At 37.6% G+C, this 20,028-nt stretch overlaps 1 protein-coding gene across 3 annotated transcripts in view; it reads left to right on the top strand.

Annotated features, from left to right (window-relative positions):
* MTREX (Mtr4 exosome RNA helicase) overlaps window positions 1-20,028 on the top strand; it is a 137,168-nt gene that overhangs the window by 21,924 nt on the left and 95,216 nt on the right. For all 3 annotated transcript variants that reach the window (XM_027101113.1, XM_027101112.1, XM_027101111.1), the window contains exon 6: window positions 19,356-19,530. In XM_027101113.1, coding sequence (XP_026956914.1) covers window positions 19,356-19,530 — 175 coding nt within the window. The remainder of the gene's footprint in view (window positions 1-19,355; window positions 19,531-20,028) is intronic.

The raw sequence follows: 20,028 nt of genomic DNA, 5'->3' as shown, positions 1-20,028 counted from the left end.
CCGCCATCTTCCCCTTGTCCCCGCCCCAAACATGCTGATTTATCTTTTTTCAATTTTCTTCAATATATAGAATATAGTTATACTATAGTAATTTTCAATATCCTTGTTTACTCTTTTATATTTTCTGTCTCATTTTTGGATGCCTTTTTATTTATTATTTTTACTCATTATTATAGGTTCTATTTGCCTCATTCTTTGCTTACCTGATTATTTTTTAATGCCTGCCAGGAGATTGTGAATTTTTCCTCCTTGGGTGATGAATATTTTTGCATTTCTATTAACATCTTTTTTTTTTTAAACATCTTTATTGGAGTATAATTGATTTACAATGGTTTGTTAGTTTCTGCTTTATAACAAAGTGAATCAGCTATACATATATCCCTATATCTCGTCCCTCTTGCATCTCCCTCCCATCCTCCCTATCCTACCTCTCTAGGTCACAAAGCACCGAGCTGATCTCCCTGTGCTATGTGGCTGCTTCCCACTAGCTATGTGTTTTATATTTCGTAGTGTATGTATGTCCATGCCACTCTCTCACTTTGTCCCAGCTTACCCTTTCCCCTCCCCATGTCCTCAGGTCCATTCTCTGCATCTTTATTCCTGTCCTGTCCCTAGGTTCTTTAGAAGCATTTTTGGTGTTTTTGTAGATTCCATATATATGTGTTACCATACGGTATTTGGTTTTCTCTTTCAGAGTTACTTTACTCTGTATGACAGACTCTAGGTCCATCCACCTCATTACAAATAACTCAATATAGTTTCTTTTTATGGCTGAGTAATATTCCATTGTGTATATATGCCACATCTTCTTTATCCATTCATCTGTTGATGGACTCTTAGCTTGCTTCCATGTCCTTGCTTTCGTAAATAGTGCTGCAATGAACATTGTGGTACATGACTCTTTTTGAATTATGGTTTTCTCAGGGTATATGCCCAGTAGTGGGATTGCTGGATCGTATGGTAGTTCTGTTTTTACTTTTGTAAGGAACCTCCATACTGTTCTCCTTAGTGGCTATATCAATTTACATTCCCACCAACAGTGCAAGAGGGTTCGCTTTTCTCCGCACCCTCTCCAGCATTTATTGTCTGTAGATTTTTTGATGATGGCCATTCTGACTGGCGTGAGGTGATACCTCATTGTAGTTTTGATTTGCATTTCTCTAATGATTAGTGACATTGAGGATCCTTTCAGGTGTTTGTTGGCAATGTGTATATCTTTGGAGAAATGTCTGTTTAGGTCTTCTGCCCATTTTTGGATTGAGTTGTTTGTTTTTTTGACACTGAGCTGCATGAGCTGCTTGTAAATTTTGGAGATTAATCCTTTGTCAGTTGCTTTGTTTGCAAATATTTTCTCCCATTCTGAGGGTTGTCTTTTCGTCTTATTGGTGGTTTCCTTTGCTGTGCAAAAGATTTTAAGTTTCATTAGGTCCTGTTTTTTTGTTTTAATTTCCATTTCTCTGGGAGGTGGGTCAAAAAGGATCTTGCTGTGATTTATGTCATAGAGTGTTCTGCCTATGTTTGCCTCTAAGAGATTTATAGTGTCTCGCCTTACATTTAGGTCTTTAATCCATTTTGAATTTATTGTTATGTATGGTGTTAGGGAGTGTTCTACTTTCATTCTTTTACATGAAGCTGTCCAGTTTTCCCAGCACCACTTATTGAAGAGGATGTCTTTTCTCCATTGTATATTCTTGCCTCCTTTATCAAAAATAAGGTGACCATATGTGTGTGGGTTTATCTCTGGGCTTTCTGTCCTGTTCCATAGATGTATATTTCTGTTTTTGTGCCAGTAGCATACTGTCTTGATTACTGTAGCTTTGTAGTATAGTCTGAAGTCAGGGAGCCTGATTCCTCCAGCTCTGTTTTTCGTTCTCAAGATTGATTTGGGTATTCGGGGTCTTCACTGTTTCCATACAAATTGTGAAATTTTTTGTTCTAGTTCTGTGAAAAATGCCAGTGGTAGTTTGATAGGGAATGCTTTGAATCTGTAGATTGCTTTGGGTAGTAGAGTTATTTTCACAATGTTGATTCTTCCAATCTAAGAACATGGTATATCTCTCCATCTGTTTGTATCATGTTTAATTTCTTTCATCAGTGCCTTATAGTTTTCTGTATACAGGTATTTTGTTTCCTTAGGTAGGTTTACTCCTAAGTGTTTTATTCTTTTTGTTCCAGTGGTAAATGGGAGTGTTTCCTTAATTTTTCTTTCAGATTTTTCATCATTAGTGTATAGGAATTCCAGAGATTTCTGTGCATTAATTTTGTATCCTGCTACTTTACCAAATTCATTGATTAGCTCTAGTAGTTTTCTGGTGGCATCTTTAGGATTCTCTATGTGTAGCATCATGTCATCTGCAAACAGTGACAGCTTTACTTCTTTTCTGATTTGTATTCCTTTTATTTCTTGGATTCTTATTTTTTTGGATTCCTTTTATAGTGGTGAGAGTGGGCACCCTTGTCTTGTTCCTGATCTTAGTGGAAATGGCTTCAGTTTTTCGCCATTTAGGACGATATTGGCTGTGGGTTTGTCATATATGGCCTTTATTATGTTGAGATCAGTTCCCTCTGTGCCTACTTTCTGCAGGGTTTTTATCATAAATGGGTGTTGAATTTTGTCAGAAGCTTTTTCTGCATCGATTGAGGTGATCATATGGTTTTTATTATTCCGTTTGTCAGTATGGTTTATCACATTGATTGATTTCCGTATATTGAAAAAGCCTTGCATTCCTGGGATAAATCCCACTTGATCATGGTGCATGATCCTTTTAATGTGCTGTTGGATTCTGTTTGCCAGTATTTTGTTGAGGATTTTTGCATGTATGTTCATCAGTGATATTGGCCTGTAGTTTTCTTTCTTTGTGACATCTTTGTCTGGTTTTGGTATCAGGGTGATGGTGCCCTCGTAGAACGAGTTGTGGAGTGTTCATGCCTCTGCTATGTTTTAGAAGAGTTTGTGGAGGATAGGTATTAGCTCTTCTCTAAATGTTTGATAGAATTTGCCTGTGAAGCTATCTGGTCGTAGGCTTTTGTTTACTGGAAGATTTTTAATCACAGTTTCAATTTCAGTGCTTGTGATTGGTCTGTTTACATTTTCTATTTCTTCCGGGTTCAGTCTCAGAAGGTTGTGCTTTTCTAAGAATTTGTCCATGTTTTCCAGGTTGTCCATTTTACTGGCATGTAGTTGCTCGTAGTAATTTCTCATGATCCTTTGTATTTCTACATTGTCAGTTGTTACTTCTCCTTTTTCATTTCTAATTTTATTGATTTGATTTTTCCTCCCTTTTTTTCTTGATGAGTCTGGCTAATGGTTTATCAATTTTGTTAATCTTCTCAAAGAACCAGCTTTTAGTTTTATTGATCTTTGCTATTGTTTCCTTCATTCCTTTTTCATTTATTTCTGAACTGATCTTTATGATTTTTTTCCTTCTGCTAACTCTGGGGTTTTTTTGTTCTTCTTTCTCTAATTGCTTTTGGTGTAAGGTTGTTTATTTGAGATGTTTCTTGTTTCTTCAGGTAGGATTATTTTGCTATAATCTTCCCTCTTAGACCTGCTTTTGCCACTTCCCATAGGTTTTGGGTCATTGTGTTTTAATTGTCATTTGTTTCTAGGTTTTTTTGATTTTCTATTTGATATCTTCAGTGATCTCTTGTTTATTAACTATTGTATTGTTTAGCCTCCATGTGTTTGTATTTTTTACAGATATTTTCCTATAATTGATATCTAGTCTGATAGCATTGTGGTTGGATAAGATACTTGAAATGATTCAATTTTCTTAAATATACCGATGCTTGATTTGTGACCCAAGATATGATCTATCCTGGAGAATGTTCCATAAGCACTTGAGAAGAAAGTGTATTCTGTTGTGTTTTTTTTGTTTTGTTTTGTTTTGATTTTTGCGGTACGCGGGCCTCTTACTGTTGTGGCCCCTCCCGTTGTGGAGCACAGGCTCCGGACACGCAGGCTCAGCGGCCATGGCTCACGGGCCCAGCCGCTCCACGGCATGTGGGATCCTCCCGAACCGGGGCACGAACCCGTGTCCCCTGCATCGGCAGGCGGACTCCCAACCACTGCACCACCAGGGAAGCCCTATTCTGTTGTTTTTGAATGGAATGTCCTATAAATGTCAGTTATGTCCATCTTGTTTAATGTATCATTTAAAGCTTGTGTTTCCTTATTTATTTTCATTTTGGATGATCTGTCCAGTGGTGAAAGTGGCATGTTAAAGTCCCCTACTGTGATTGTGTTATTGTCGATTTCCCCTTTTATGGCTGTTAGCATTTGCCTTAGGTATTGAGGCCTTAGGTATTGAGGTGCTCCTATGTTGGGTGCATAAATATTTACAATTTTATATCTTATTGGAATGATCCCTTGATCATTATGTAGTGTCCTTCTTTGTCTCTTGTAACACTCTTTATTTTAAAGTCTATTTTGTCTGATATAAGCATCGCTACTTCAGCTTCCTTTTGATTTCCATTTGCTTAGACTACCTTTTTCCTTCCCCTCACTTTCAGTCTGTTTGTGTCCCTAGGTCTGAAGTGGGTCTCTTGTAGACAGCATATGTATGGGTCTTGTTTTTGTATCCATTCAGCCAGTCTATGTCTTTTGGTTGTAGCATTTAATCCATTTACATTTAAGGTAGCTATCAATATGTATGTTCCTATTACCATTTTCTTAATTGTTTGGGGTTTGTTATTGTAGGTCTTTTCCTTCTCTTGTGTTTCCTGCCTAGAGAAGTTCCTTTAGCATTTGTTGTAAAGCTGGTTTGGTGGTCCTGAATTCTCTTAGCTTTTGCTTGTCTGTAAAGGTTTTAATTTCTTCGTCTAATCTGAATGAGATCCTTGCTGGGTAGAATAATCTTGGTTCTAGGTTTTTCCCTTTCATCACTTTAAATATGTCCTGCCACTCCCTTCTGGCTTGCCGAGTTTCTGCTGAAAAATCAGCTGTTAACCTTATGGGGATTCCCTCGTATGTTTTTTGTTGTTTTTCCCTTGCTGCTTTTTATATTTTTACTTTTGATTTAGTTTTTGATACTTTGATTAATATGTGTCTTCGAGTGTTTCTCCTTGGACTTATCCTGTATGGGGCTCTCTGCGCTTCCTGGACTTGATTAACTATTTCCTTTCCCATATTAGGGAAGTTTTCAACTATAATCTCTTCAAATATTTTCTCAGTCCCTTTCTTTTTCTCTTCTTCTTCTGGGACCGCCTGTAATTCGAATGTTGGTGCGTTTAATGTTGTCTCACAGGTCTCTGAGACTGTCCTCAATTCTTTTCATTCTTTTTTCTTTGTTCTGCTCTGCAGTACTTATTTCCACTATTTTATCTTCCAGGGCACTTATCCGTTCTTCTGCCTCAGTTATTCTGCTGTTGATTCCTTGTAGAGAATTTTTAAATTTCATTTATTGTGTTGTTCATCATTGTTTGTTTGCTCTTTTGTTCTTCTAGGTCCTTGTTAAACATTTCTTATATTTTCTCCATTCTATTTCCAAGATTTTGGATCATTTTTATTATCATTACTCTGAATTCTTTTTCAGGTAGTTTGCCTGTTTCTTTTTCATTTATTTGGTCTGGTGGGTTTTTACCTTGCTACTTCATCTGCTGTGTGTTTCTCTGTGTTCTCATTTTGGTTAACTTACTTTGTTTGGGCTTTCCTTTTCCTAGGCAGCAGGTTCGTAGTTCCCATTGTTTTTGGTGTCTGCCCCCAGTGGCTAAGGTTACTTCAGTGGATTGTGTAGGCTTCCTGGTGGAGGGGACTAGTGCCTGTGTTCTGCTGGATGAGGCTGGATCTTGTCTTTCTGGTGGGCAGGTCCATGTCCGCTGGTGTGTTTTGGGGTGTCTGTGACCTTATTATTTTAGGCATCCTTTCTGCTAGTGGGTGGCGTTGTGTTCCTGTCTTGCTAGTTGTTTGGCATATCGTGTCCAGCACTGTAGTTTGGGAGTGGAGCTGGCTCTTGGTGTTGAGGTGGAGATCTCTGAGAGATTTTTGCCCTTTGATATGATGTGGAGCTGTGAGGTCTCTGGTGGACCAATGTCCTGAACTCGGCTCTCCCACCTCAGAGGCACTGGCCTGACAGCCAGCCAGAGCACCAATATTCTATCATCTACACAGCTCAGAATAAAAGGGAGAAGAAAGGAAAGAAAGTAAAAAAAAAAAAAAAAGTTATTAAAATAAAAAATAATTATTAAAAAATAACAAGAAACAGGGCTTCCCTGGTGGCGCAGTGGTTGGGAGTCCGCTTGCCGATGCAGGGGACGCAGGTTCATGCCCCGGTCCGGGAGGATCCTGCATACCGTGGAGCGGCTAGGCCTGTGAGCTATGGCCGCTGAGGCTGCGCCTCCAGAGCCTGTGCTCTGCAGCGGGAGGGGCCGCAGCAGTGAGAGGCCTGCGTACCGCAAAAAAAAAAAAAGTAACAAAAAACAAAAGAAGGAAAGAAGAGAAACCAAACCGAAAAAGAAATCCACCAATGATAAAAAGCGCTAAAACTAAACTAAAAGAAAAGAAAAATAAGGGGGCAGACAGAACCCTAGTACAGATGATAAAAGCAAAGCTATACAGACAAAATACCCACAGAAGCATTCACGTACACACTCACAAAAAGAGAAAAAGGAAAATAATATATATATCGTTGCTCCCAAAGTCTTCTGCCTCAATTTGGGATGATTCTTTGTCTATTCAGGTATTCCACAGATGCAGGGTACATCAAGTTGATTGTGGAGATTTCATTCGCTGCTCCTGAGGCTGCTGGGAGAGATTTCCCTTTCTTTTCTTTTTTTGCACAGCTCCTGTGGTTCAGCTTTGGATTGGCCCTGCCTCTGCGTCTTGGTCGCCTGAGGGCGTCTGTTCCCACTCAGACAGGACAGGGTTAAATGACCCTGTCAGGGGGCTCTGGCTCACTCAGGCCGAGGGGAGGGAGGGGTACGGAATGCGGGGCGAGCCTGTGGCGGCAGAGGACAGCATCACGTTGCACTAGCCTGAGGCACGCCGTGTGTTCTCCCGGGGAAGTTGTCTCTGGATCACGGGACCCTGGCAGTGGTTGGCTGCACAGGCTCTCGGGAGTGGAGGTGTGGATAGTGACCTGTGCTTGCACACAGGTTTCTTGCTGGCTGCAGCAGCAGCAGCCTTAGCGTCTCATGCCCGTTTCTGGGGTCTGTGCCGATAACCACGGCTCACGCCTGTCTCTGAATCTAGTTTAGGCGGTGCCTTGAATCCCCTTTCCTTGCACACCACAAAACAGTGGCAAGAAAAAGTCTCTTGCCTCTTCGGCAGTTCCAGACTTTTTCCCGGACTCCCTCCCGGCTAGCTGTGGCGCACTAGCCCCCTTCAGGCTGTGTTCACGCAGCCAACCCCAGTCCTCTCCCTGGGATCTGACCTCTGATGCCAGAGCCTCAGCTCCCAGCCCCCATCCACCCCAGCAGGTGAGGAGAGAAGCCTCTCAGGCTGGTGAGTGCTGGTCAGCACTGATCCTCTTCAGTAATCTCTCTGCTGCCCTCTGCACCCGTTGCTGCACTCTCCTCTGTGGCTCCAAACCTCCCCCCATCCACCCCCCGTCTCTGCCAGTGAAGGGGCCTCCTAGTGTGAGGAAACTTTTCCTCCTTCACAGCTCCCTCCCACTAGTGCAGGTCCTGTCCCTATTCTTTTTTTTTTTTTTTTTTTTTTTGCGGTACGCGGGCCTCTCACTGTTGTGGCCTCTCCTGTTGCAGAGCACAGGCGCCGGATGCGCAGGCTCAGCGGCCACGGCTCACGGGCCCAGCCGCTCCGCGGCATGTGGGATCCTCCCAGACCAGGGCACGAACCCGGGTCCCCTGCATCGGCAGGCGGACTCTCAACCAGTGTGCCACCAGGGAAGCCCCCTATTCTTTTGTCTCTGTTTTTTCTTTTGCCCTGCCCAGGTCCGTGGGGAGTTTCTTGCCTTTTGGGAGGTCTGAGGTCTTCTGCCAGTGTTCAGTAGGTTTCTGTAGGAGTTGTTCCACATGTAGATATTTCTGATGTATTTGTGGGGAAGAAGGTGTTCTTCCCGTCTTACTCTTCTGCCATGTTGAATGTCCCTTTCTATTAACATCTTGAGCTTTTTTCTGGGGTATAATTTCTTGGAAAAAAATGTAATGCTTTCAGGGCTTGTGTTTATGATGATTTTAGGCAGGGCTAGAGTAGCATACAATCTACGGCTAATTTTCTCCACTATTTAATATATTTCTTGGTATTCTAGCCAGTATCTTGTGAATTATGAATTTTTCCACCATGACCAATGGGAACCTGAACAACTCCCAGCCCTGTGAAGATCTGGTTATTTTTGGCTCTGCTTCATTTGGTTGGTTTCCCCCGGCTTTCAGTTGTTTCCTAACACTTATTCACTGATTATTACTTACTTGAAAACACAGGAGTGCTCAGCAGATGTTCAGAGCTTTCCCTCTATCCAGCTCTCTCCTCTCTGGTTATTTTCCACTGCAGTGTAGCTGCCATGGCCTCCCCAGGCTCCCACCTCTGTCTGCTTAACTTAGGGAAACCTCCAGATTCCATATCCTGGAACTGTGACTTGGAAACTCTGTGGACAGTAATCTGGAATTACCTCATTTGCTTCCACTTTCTCAAGGATTACTGTGCTTTTATTCAGTGTCTGAAATCATTGTTTCATATATTTTGTCATGTTTTGTAGTTGTTTCAGGTGGATAGGTAAAGCCAGTCCTTGTTAGTCTGTGCTGGAAGTAAGTATTTTCTACATTATTTTTAATGTGTGTTCTCTATTACTACAGTAGTTATCTAATTTTGTAAATAAATACGCATATATTGCCTGTGTTTTAAATTTTTTGATAGGTATCTTTTCTTCTAAACTGTATTTAAAGACCACAATTCTGGAGTCTTGCTACTCAAAGTATGGTCCTGCACCAGATACATGAGTATCACCTACAGACTTATTAGGCAGAATCTCAGGACCCACCCCAAAACTACTGAATCATAATCTGCATTTAACAAGATCACCAGGTGATTCATATGTCCATTAAAGTTTGAGAGGAACTGGGCCATTCTGAAAGTGGATTGTGCTCTTTCACCTGGATGGGATTTTGCAATCTGTTGTAGATAGGCTTTTGTGGGTTAACTTTTTTTCCTTCATATGTGCTGCTGTCACTACTCTCTAGTTCACGAACAACTTCACCATGGCAAAAAGAAACCATGTACACATTAATCAGTCATTCCGCATTTCCTTAGACCCAGTTCCTTTCAGCCCCCAGTCTGCTTTCTGTATGACTTTACCTTTTCTGGGCATTTCATATAAATAGAATCATATAGTACGTGACCTTTTGTTTCTGTTTTATTTCACTAAGCATAATGATTTTAAGGTTCATCTGTGTTGTAGTATACATCCAGGTTGAATTGTATTTTATGACTGATTAATATTTTATGGCTGATTAATTGTGTAGTATTAATATACCACATTTTGTTTATCCATTCATCAATTTATGGGCTATATGAGTATTCGCAGTTCTTTGGCTATTATGAATGATGCTGTTGGAAACATTTATGTACAAGTTTTTGTTTGAACACATGGTTTTACTTCTCTTCAGTATATACCTAGGAATGGAATTACTGGGTCATGTTTAATTCCATGTTTAACTTTTTGAGGAACCAGCAAACTGTTTTCCACAGCAGCTGCATCATTTTATTTTCCCACCGTCATTTTATGAGGGCTTCAATTTCTCCATATCCTTGCCAACACTTGTTACTACCTTTTTTTTAAAACTGATTGTACAGTAAATTTATTTTATGATTGTTTTAAGTAAAAACTTTTTAATGTGGATTTTCAGCATAATACAAGTTAGAATAATGTAAAACATTTTTAAAGGTGAACTAATTATGTTTCTGAAAAGAATTCCAGAAAGATAAAAAGCAATGATGTTACTTATTTCTAGACAAGATTAAGGTTCTGTGGGTATTAGTATAATCCTATATTATGTACATTGTTTCTAGATTCTGATCATGTGAAGTTTATTATTTTAAAATTATTTTTTTTCCAGTTTTATTGAGATAGAGTTGACATATAGCATAGTGTAAGTTTAAGGTTTGCAGCATAATGATTTGACTTACATGCATCATAAAATGATTATCATAATAAGTTTGGTGAACATCCATCATTTCATATAGATACAGAATTAAAGAAATAGAAAAATTGTTTTTTGTGTGATGAGAAAGAACTCTTAGGATTTACTCTTTTAACAACTTTTTAATGTAATCTTCAGCAGTGTTAATTATATTTATTGTATTGTACATTACATCCCTATTACTTATAACTGGAAGTTTCTACCTTTTGACCATCTTCATCCCAACCCCCACCCCCACCCCAACTTGTGGTAATCGTAGATCTGATCTCTTTTTCTCTAAGTTTATTTTGAAGTGTAATTGACCTGTAACACTATGTTAGTTCCTATTACACAGCATAGTGATTTGATAATTCGATACATTTCAAAATGGTCACCACAATAAGTCTGGTTACAATATGTCACCATAAAAAGATATTACGTAGTTATTAGACTGTATTCCCCATACTGTATGTTTCATTTCCATGACTCATTTATTTTGCAACTGGAAGTTTTTACCTCTTAATCTCCCTTACCTATTTCTTTCCTCCCCTCACCACCCTCCCCTCTGGTGACTACCTGTTGGTTTTCTGTTTCTATAACTGTTTCTATTTTGTTGTGTTTGTTCATTTGTTTTGTTTTTTAGATTCCACATACAAGTGAAATCATACAGTATTTGTCTTTCTCTGTCTGACTTATTTCATTTAGCACAGTACCCTCTAGGTCCATCTATGTTGTTGCAAATGGCAAGATTTCATTTTTTATGGTTTAGTAATATTCCATTGGATATGCATATACCACATCTTCTTTATCCATTCATTTATTGATGGGCACTTGGGCACAAGGGTTCCCTTTTGTCCTCATCCTCACCAGCACTTGTTTCTTGCCTCTTTGATGATAGCCATTCTGTCAGGTGTGAGGTGATATCTCATTGTGGTTTTGATTTGCACTTCCTTAATGACTGATGATATTGAACATTTTTTAATGTGCTCTTTGGCCTTTTTATGTCTTTGGAGATACTTCTGCTTAAGTCTTTTTTTACTTGTTCATTGGGTTGTCTTGTTGAATTGTGATAGTTGTTTTGTATTCTGATACTAGTTCCTTGTCAGATATATGATTTTCAAAATTTTTCTCTCATTCTGTAGGTCATCTTTTCACTTTCTTGAGTGTTCTTTCAGGTACAGATGTCTTTAATTTGACGAAGTGCAGTTCATCTGTTTTCTTTTGTTGCTTGTGTCATTTATAAGAAACCGTTGCCTAATCAAGGTCACAAAGATTTACACCTATATTTTCTTCTAAGAGTTTTGTAATTTTAGCTATTATATTAGTTCTTTGATCCATTTTGAGGGCTTTTTATTTTTGTAGGTCCAACTTCATTGTTTTGCATATGGATATCCAGTTGTCTCAGAATTTGTTGAAAGACTATTTTTTCCCCTCAGTCTTGGCATCTTTTCGAAAATCAATTTGAGTTTGCAGGTTAACTACTAATAATTTATAATATATTTTATTTCTTCATTATGGAGAAATTACAGCTTTCCTATTGAGCAGCTGAATTAGGTATTCTTTTTTTTTTTTTCTTGGCTGTGTTGGGTCTTCATTTCTGTGCGAGGGCTTTCTCTAGTTGTGGCGAGCGGGGTTCACTCTTCATCGTGGTGCACGGGCCTCTCACTATTGTGGCCTCTCCTGTTGCAGAGCACAGGCTCCAGACGTGCAGGCTCAGTAGTTGTGGCTCACGGGCCTAGTTGCTCCACGGCATGTGGGATCTTCCCAGACCAGGGTTCGAACCCATGTCCCCTGCATTGGCAGGCAGATTCTCAACCACTGCACCACCAGGGAAGCCCTGAATTAGGTATTCTTAACAGTGACCACCTAAAGAGTAAAGAAGATCATAGAGGAAGGAAACTTAAAAATGGCTCCAGTCTCCCTATTCATCATTGCCTTTACCTTGGAATAATGGTGGATATATTTCATGAGTTCTGGAATATTGTCCTTTGGGATAGTCAGGGCCTATCTAGTTATTGTATATTAGTCTTTCCAGGCCTTGGCTTAGGTGTAACTCAAAATTTTTCTCTTTGCAGGGGAGTTAGACAAGTGAAGCTTTGGATCTTAGATTTTCATTCTAATGGCATCAGCCAATTGCAGATTAGTCTTGATCTGTTTCCGAGATTCAGACACATTATGGTCAGGTACTGCCTTAGTTCTATCCAGTGGAGTAGGACTAATTCTTTTATTGGTCCACTTTTCAGAAGGTGCTGAAGTCAGAAGTTAGTTTCCTCCTAAGGCACAAATATAGAAGAGGTTTGACTATTTTTAGTTCAGTTATTTTATCTCACTTAGAAAAGTGTACAGTAGTTTGGTGCATTATCCATTTAAAGGCAACATATATAGTCATTAAGATTCTGGGCATTAGTGTAACTTTGCTTTCATTTTTCCTACAAAAGCAGACTAATTTTCAGTATGGGAAATTTTCATGTATATGCTGAAACCTGCTCTCATACTCTGGGTTAGGAGAACATAAAGAGATGTTTAAGAAATTCACCAGGTTTATAGACACCTTTGAAAACCTGGTGAGGACTGCTGTGGAAACCAGTCTAGTACTTATTCAAAAAGTTAAATGTAGAATTACTATATGACTCAGCAATTCCACTCCTAGGTATATTACTCCAAAGAATTGAAAACAGATACACAGATACTTATACATGAATGTTCATAGCAGCACTATTCACAGTAGTGAAAAGGTAGAAACAACCCAGAAGTCCATCAGTTGATGAATAGATAAATAAATCTGGTTTATCTGTACAATGAAATATTACCCAGCTGTAACAGCAGTGAAGTACTGATACATGCTACAGTGTGGGTGAACCTCAGAAACATGCTGAGTAAAAGAAGCCAGACTCAGTAGGTGTGATTCCATTTGTGTGAAATATCCCGTATGACTTCATTTATGTGAAATATCTCAGGTAAATTCCTAGAGACAGAAAGATTGGTGGAGGCCAGGGGATGTTGAGAGGAGGGGAGCAAAAAGTAACTGCCTAATGGGTATGGGGTTTTTGGAAGGATGAGAATTATGTTTCAGAATCAGGTAGAGGTGGTGGTTGCACAACATAGTGAATGTACTAAATGCCACTGAATTGTACACTTTAAAATGGTTAATTTTATGTTGTATGAATTTTACCTCAATAAAAAATGTGATGAGGTATATATTTGTATGTACATACCATATTTTATAATTTCAGGGAGTGGTTCATGGATCTCAGATAAAGATTTCCCCTAGGGATTCAAGGACTTAAGGTAAACTCCAGCTTTAGCTGGTAACTGTAGCAAGTGTAATATTTTATTTATAAATCTGGTGCTAGGGTTAACATTTTGGTACCAGATTATCTATGTAATTGAGTAGTTTTCTGGCCCTGATGTTTTTTTTATTTTATGCAAAGCTTTTTTTAAAAGCTTTATTAGTATGTAATTTAAATATTATTAAATTCACCCATTTAAAGTATACAGTTCAGTGAGTTTTAATAAATTTGTACAGTTGTGCAACCCTCTCCAGTTTTACACTTCCATACATACGGTTTTGTTACGTGTGTTTGCTTTCAACCTACTCCCACCTCCAACCCTAGGCAAACACTCATCAGCTTTGTCTAAATAGTTTTGCCTTTTCTAGAAGTTTCATGTAAATGAAATCATGTAATGTGGAGTCTTTTGTGGGTTTTTTTTCCCTGTTTAGAATAACATTTTTGAGGTTCATTCATGTTGTATATATCACTAGTTCATTTCTTTTTATTTATAAGTAGTATTACATTTTATGGATACCTGACATTTTATTTACCTATTCAGTTGATAGACATTTGAGTTGTTTTGTGTTTTTGACCATTGTGAGTAGTTCTGATATAAACATTCACGTACAAGTCTGTGTGTGGACATGTTTTTATTTCTCTTGGGTAGTACCTGTAATTGCTGGGTTTTATGGCAAATATATATTTAACTGTTCAGTAAATTGCCAGACTGTTTTCCAAAGTGGCTGTACCATTTTGTGTTCCTACCGATAATGGATGAGGGTGCCAGTTTCTCTATGTCCTTACCACCTCTTGTCATTATCTTTTTTTGATTATACCTATTTTAGTGGGTATATAGTAATGTCTCATAGTGGTTTTGAATTTCTGCGATGACTAAAAATGTTAAGTATCAATTTCCTGTGCTTATCTTAAATATCTATTTCAGTCTTTCGCTGATTTTTACAATTGAGATGTTGGTCTTACTGCATCATAAATAATTCTTTAAACTATCTTAATGGTATCTTTTGTAGAACAAAAGATTTTTATTTTGATGTTCAGCTCAGTTTTTTCTTTTATGGATTGATTGATTATGCTTTTGATGTCAATACGTAAGACATTTTTGCCTATACCAATATCACAAATATTTTCTCATTTATATATATTTTTTGAGGAAGTTTCTATTCTTAGTTGGGAATAAATGAAAAAAATTTAAAAACACCTATTTGAATGGCTATTATCGAAAAGACGAGAGATAACAAGTGTTGGCAAGGATATGAAGAACAGGGAACCTTTGTGCACTGTTGTGGGAATGTAAATTGGTACAGTCACTATGGAAAGCAGTGTGGAGGTTTCTCAAAAAATTAGAAATAAGAGTATAATCCAACAGTCCCACTTCTGGATATATATCTAAAGGAAATGAAATTAGTATCTCAAAGAGATATCTGCATTCCTATTATTCACAATACCCAAGACAAGGAAACAACTTTATGTCCATCAACAGATGAGTGGATAAAGAAAATGTGATATCTGTCTGTCTGTATCCATATACACACACACTGTCGATCACAATGGAAAATTATTTAGCCATCATAAAAAGGAAATCCTGCTATTTGTGACAGCATAAATGGACCTTGAGAGCATTATAAGTCAAATAAGTCAGAGAAAGACAAACACTGTGTGATCTCACTTTCACGTGGAATCTAAAAAAGCTGAACGCATTGAAACGGAGTTGAATGATGGTTGCCAGGGGCTGGGGTGGACGGGGTGGAGGAAGTAGGAAGATATTGATAAAAGGAAACAAACTTCCAGTTACAAAATGAGTAAGTTTTGGGAATCTAATTTAGAGCATGGTTATTATCTTTAAAAATACTGTATTATACACTTGAAAGTTGCTAAGAGAGTAGATCGTAAATGTTTTTACCAGAAAAAAACCAAAGGTAATTAGATGATGGAGACGTTAATTAACCTTATTATGGTAATCATTTCACAATATATATGGGTAACAAATCTTACAGTAATGGTACATGTCAATTATATCTCAATAAAGCTGGGAAAAATAAGTGTATTGAGGATTAAAAAAGAAGCATTGTATTTTATCAAATCTTTTTTCCATCTATAGAGGCAAGGATATGGTATTTGCTTTTTACTCTGTTAATGTGGTATATTACATCCGTTTTTTGTTAAACCATCCTTATATTTCTGAAATAAACCTGGTTGTTTATGGCAGATGATCATCTTATATGATGTTGCCAGTTTCAGTTTGCGCATATTTTGTTCTGGAATATCTTTGAATCTTATCTTCATGAGGGATTTTGGTGTGTAATTTTCTTTTCTTACAAGGTCGTTGTCTAGGTTTGATACCATGTTAATACTGACCTGATAATATAAGTTGGGAAGCGTTCCCTCCTGGTCTGTCTTCTGAAAGGATTTGTGTAGTTTTGGTATTTTCTCTTTAAATGTTTGACAGAATTTACTAATGAAGCCATCTAAACCACCTAGGCTTTTCTTCATGGGAAGATTTTTTAATTCCTAACTCAGTTTGCTTTCTTCTTGAGTCAGTTTTAGTAATCTGTGTCTATCAAGGAATTACTTAAAGTGGAATTAGATTGATTTTACATTATTCTTCCTGTCTAATGTGTTTAAAACTATAATTTTCTCTCTTAGTACTGCTTTACATGCATCCCATAAATTTTGGTAGTTACATTTTATTTTTAATTCATTTTTTAGTTTCTCTTGGTTTCCTCTTATGTTTACTTTTCAAGCATTTGGTGATTTTCCATACACCTTTCTGTTTTGGTTTCTAATTTAATTTGTGGTTGGAGAAGATACTTTATGATTTTAATAATTTGATTTAATGATTGATGTGGTTGATTTTGTTGTTTTTCAGTAATGTGTCTCATGTCTTAACAGGCTTCTATTATATTTAACAAACATTTTTTAGTATACTATTTTAATTCCTCTGTTGATTTTTTTTTTTAGCTTTGAGTTATGTTTTTAGTGATTACTCAAGGGCTTACAGTATACATTTTTAACTAAATTACAGCCACAATTTCTGTAAAATATTGTTACCTTGCTCTAATATTTCTTCCTCCTTTTTTTCTGCTATTTTTGTCACATATATTTCAACTATATGTTATAAATCCAGTGTAATGCAATGTTAAAATAATGTTTTTGCTTTAAACAGTCTTATGTTTTTAAAAATATTAATTGAATAAAAGAGAAGCACAAACCCTATACAGTCTTGTATTTACCCACATATTTATCATTTTTAGAACTCTACTCTTTTCTCTGTATTCGAGTTAAAGAACTTTTTAAGAATATTTCTTGTGGCGTTGATGTGTTAGCAGTAAATTTACTCAGTTTTTATTTGTAAATATCTTTATTTTGCTTTTATTTTTGAAAGGATAATGTCACTGAATATGTAATTCTTGGTTGACATTTTTTTTCTTTCAACATTGGATACTCATTTGGCTGACATTGTTTCATTCTACTGCATTATTTCCCATCAGAAGTAAGCCTTAATTATCATGGTATTCTCTTGTATGTTTTGAGTTGTTTTTCTCTTGCTGCTTTGAACACTTCCAGCAGTTTGACTCTGAAAGTTTCTAGGTGTGTTTCTAGGTGTGATTCCAAAGTTTTTCTTGCTTGGGTTCATTGTGCTTGTGGTATCTATAATGTTTTTTAAAACAAATCTAGGAAGTTTTTTTATTGTTATTTTTTCAAATATTTATCTTGCGTCTTTCTCAGTTTGGACACTTGAGGTTGTCGCATAGATCTTTGAGTGTCTGTTTATTTTTCTTCTGTTTCTCTCTTTAGATTTGATAATTTCTGTTGATCTATCTTCATATTTAGATACTTTCTTCTGCCATCTCAGATCTGCTCTTGAGCCACCTAGTGGATTTTTCATTTCAATTATTGTACTGTTCATCTGTAGAGTTTTCATTTGGTTATGTTGTTATAGTTTCAGGTGTCTGTTGAGATTTCCTATTTGTTGAATCATTGTCCTATTTCCTTTAATTCTTAGAACATGGTTTCCTTACATTTTTTGGACATGTTTGTTATAGCTTTTTTGTTTTTGCCGTACGCGGGCCTCTCACTGTTGTGGCCTCTCCCGTTGCGGAGCACAGGCTCCGGACGCGCAGGCTCAGCGGCCATGGCCCACGGGCCCAGCCGCTCCACGGCATGTGGGATCTTCCTGGACCAGGGCACGAACCCGTGTCCCCTGCATCGGCAGGTGGACTCTCAACCACCGCGCCACCAGGGAAGCCCTGTTATAGCTTTTTTGAAGTCTTTGTCTGCTAAGTCCAACATCTGGGCCCACTCAGTTTCTTGTGACTGCTTCTTTTTCTTAAGTATTGATCACTTTCCTGTTTCTTTTTATATCTTCTAATTTTTTGTAGCATCTGTATATTGTTTTCTCTTTCATGTATGTCTCTTACTATTCATATTTGATCATGTTCGGACAACTTTTAATTTTTTAATTGTTTATTTCACTGGGGGCGTGGTTGGGATAAATTTTTTTGTAAGTAATTAATTTATTTTTATTTATTTATTTTTGGCTGCGTTGGGTCTTTGTTGCTGCACGCGCGGGCCTACTCCAGTTGTGGCGAGTGGGGGTTACTCCTCATTGAGGTGTGCAGGCTTCTCACTGTGTTGGCTTCTCTTGTTGCAGAGCATGGGCTCTAGGCGCGTGGGCTTTAGCAGCTGTGGCACATGGCTCAGCAGTTGTGGCTCATGGGCTCCAGAGCACAGGCTCAGCAGCTGTGGCACACAGGCCTAGCTACTCCGCGGCCTCTGGGATCCTCCCAGGCCAGGGATAGAACCTGTATCCCCTGCAATGGCAGGCAGATTCCCAACCACTGTGCCACCAGGGAAATCCCATATTTTTATTTCCCCAAATAGGTTATACGCCTGTTGTGGATAGGAACTGTATCTTAAGTAAGGAGGATCTACCATGCTTTAGTCCTGATTTCATGATCTATTTTTAAATACTTAACTCTGCTGAATTTTCTTCAAAAAGGAAAAACTATATTGTATTCTATTAATCTCTGCAGAAGAACTATTGGAACCTGCCTTAATTTCCAGTCAAGGACAGACTTGATGGGACTTCCCTGGTGGTCCACTGGTAAAGAATCCGCCTTACAATGCAGGGGACGTGGGTTCGATCCCAGGTCAGGGAACTAAGATCCCACATGCCACAGGGCAACTGAGCCTGCATGCCACAACTACCAAGTTTATGCACCTCAACTAGAGCCTGTGTGCCGCAAACTACAGGGCCTGTGCACTCTGGAACCCATGTGCCCTGGAGCCTCCACGCCACAACTAGAAAAGGGAAAATCCACACACCATAACTAGAGAGAAGCCCACACACCTCAGTGAAGATCCTGCTTGCTGCAACTAAGACCCAACACGGCCAAAAATAAAATTAAAAATTTAAATAATAAATAAGTCTTTAAAAAAGAAAAGGTTTGCCGACCAAAAAAAGGTCAGAGCTGTTTATTTAAACTAACAAACAAACAAAGGACAGACTTGATAACTAATACATGTGGGGAGAGAATACATATGCATTAACTTATTTGTGAAACTCAAACTCATTTCCCAGTGTTTCCTAAGTATTTATACTCTGTGTATGTATAAATTGACAGGCAGAGGCTCTGTAAACTTTTGGAGGCCCATCTAGAGAAACAAATGTGTTTTACTTCCAAGAAATAGGGTAATAACCATTAGTAATCCATTGGTATTAGTAATTAAGTTACATTAACTCCAAGAGACCAGAGTTTAAAACGTTCTTATTCATTTAGACCACTATTCTTCACATTTATCATCGTTATTACTATTATTATAGTTTGTTGAAAGTAAATAGAATAAGACATTAATATTCTGCAAAGTCTATTTAAGATACATAATTAGGGAAAGTTTGGACACTATATATGAATAGAATTTTTTAAATCACATACTTCTAAAGACATGGTTTTGTAAATTCTTTATTCTTATTTGTTTTCACATTTTTAGATATGCCATTGCATTGGCCTTAAGGGAAAAACAGCGTGTAATATTTACTAGCCCAATTAAGGCCCTGAGTAACCAGAAATACCGTGAAATGTATGAAGAATTTCAAGATGTTGGTCTGATGACTGGAGATGTTACTATTAATCCTACAGCATCTTGTCTTGTTATGACCACAGAGGTAATTTATATGGTGTCTCAATTTAATTAAATTAATTTTCCTTTTAATTAATGTGGTTATTCAGTTAAAACAGATAATGTTTTATTACTTGCTCTGTATCAATAAAAATGTAACATTTTACTGTCTGAGTAGATTTACTTGAAAGGGATAGAGTTCATCTTAAAACAAGTTCTAGTAATTGAATTTAGTTGTAAATTACCAATATTTCTGTTATTTGTCATAATATAGATGCAGTTTTTTCTTCACAAAATATTTTTAAAGGTGTATTATCAGTGACTTGAAAATAATTTGATGGTTTTGTATAATTTCAAGGATTTCAGTACATAGTTTCGAATATGTAGTGGCTCCTTGTTCTGTGTGATTTTTTTTCTTCTGTATCTGAGTGTTGATACAAATAGATAACTAACTTTTTAAAACACCCAGTTATGTTTAGCTTCTTTCCATAATCACAGTTAAGTTTTGCATATCTTTGTAACATCTTACATTTTGGACACTATT

The sequence above is a fragment of the Aethalodelphis obliquidens genome, unplaced genomic scaffold, assembly GCF_003676395.1.
Source record: "Aethalodelphis obliquidens isolate GAN/ISIS:26980383/991018 unplaced genomic scaffold, ASM367639v1 scaffold4, whole genome shotgun sequence".
Taxonomy (NCBI): domain Eukaryota; kingdom Metazoa; phylum Chordata; class Mammalia; order Artiodactyla; family Delphinidae; genus Aethalodelphis; species Aethalodelphis obliquidens.
This window is presented reverse-complemented; position numbering and strand designations above follow the sequence as displayed.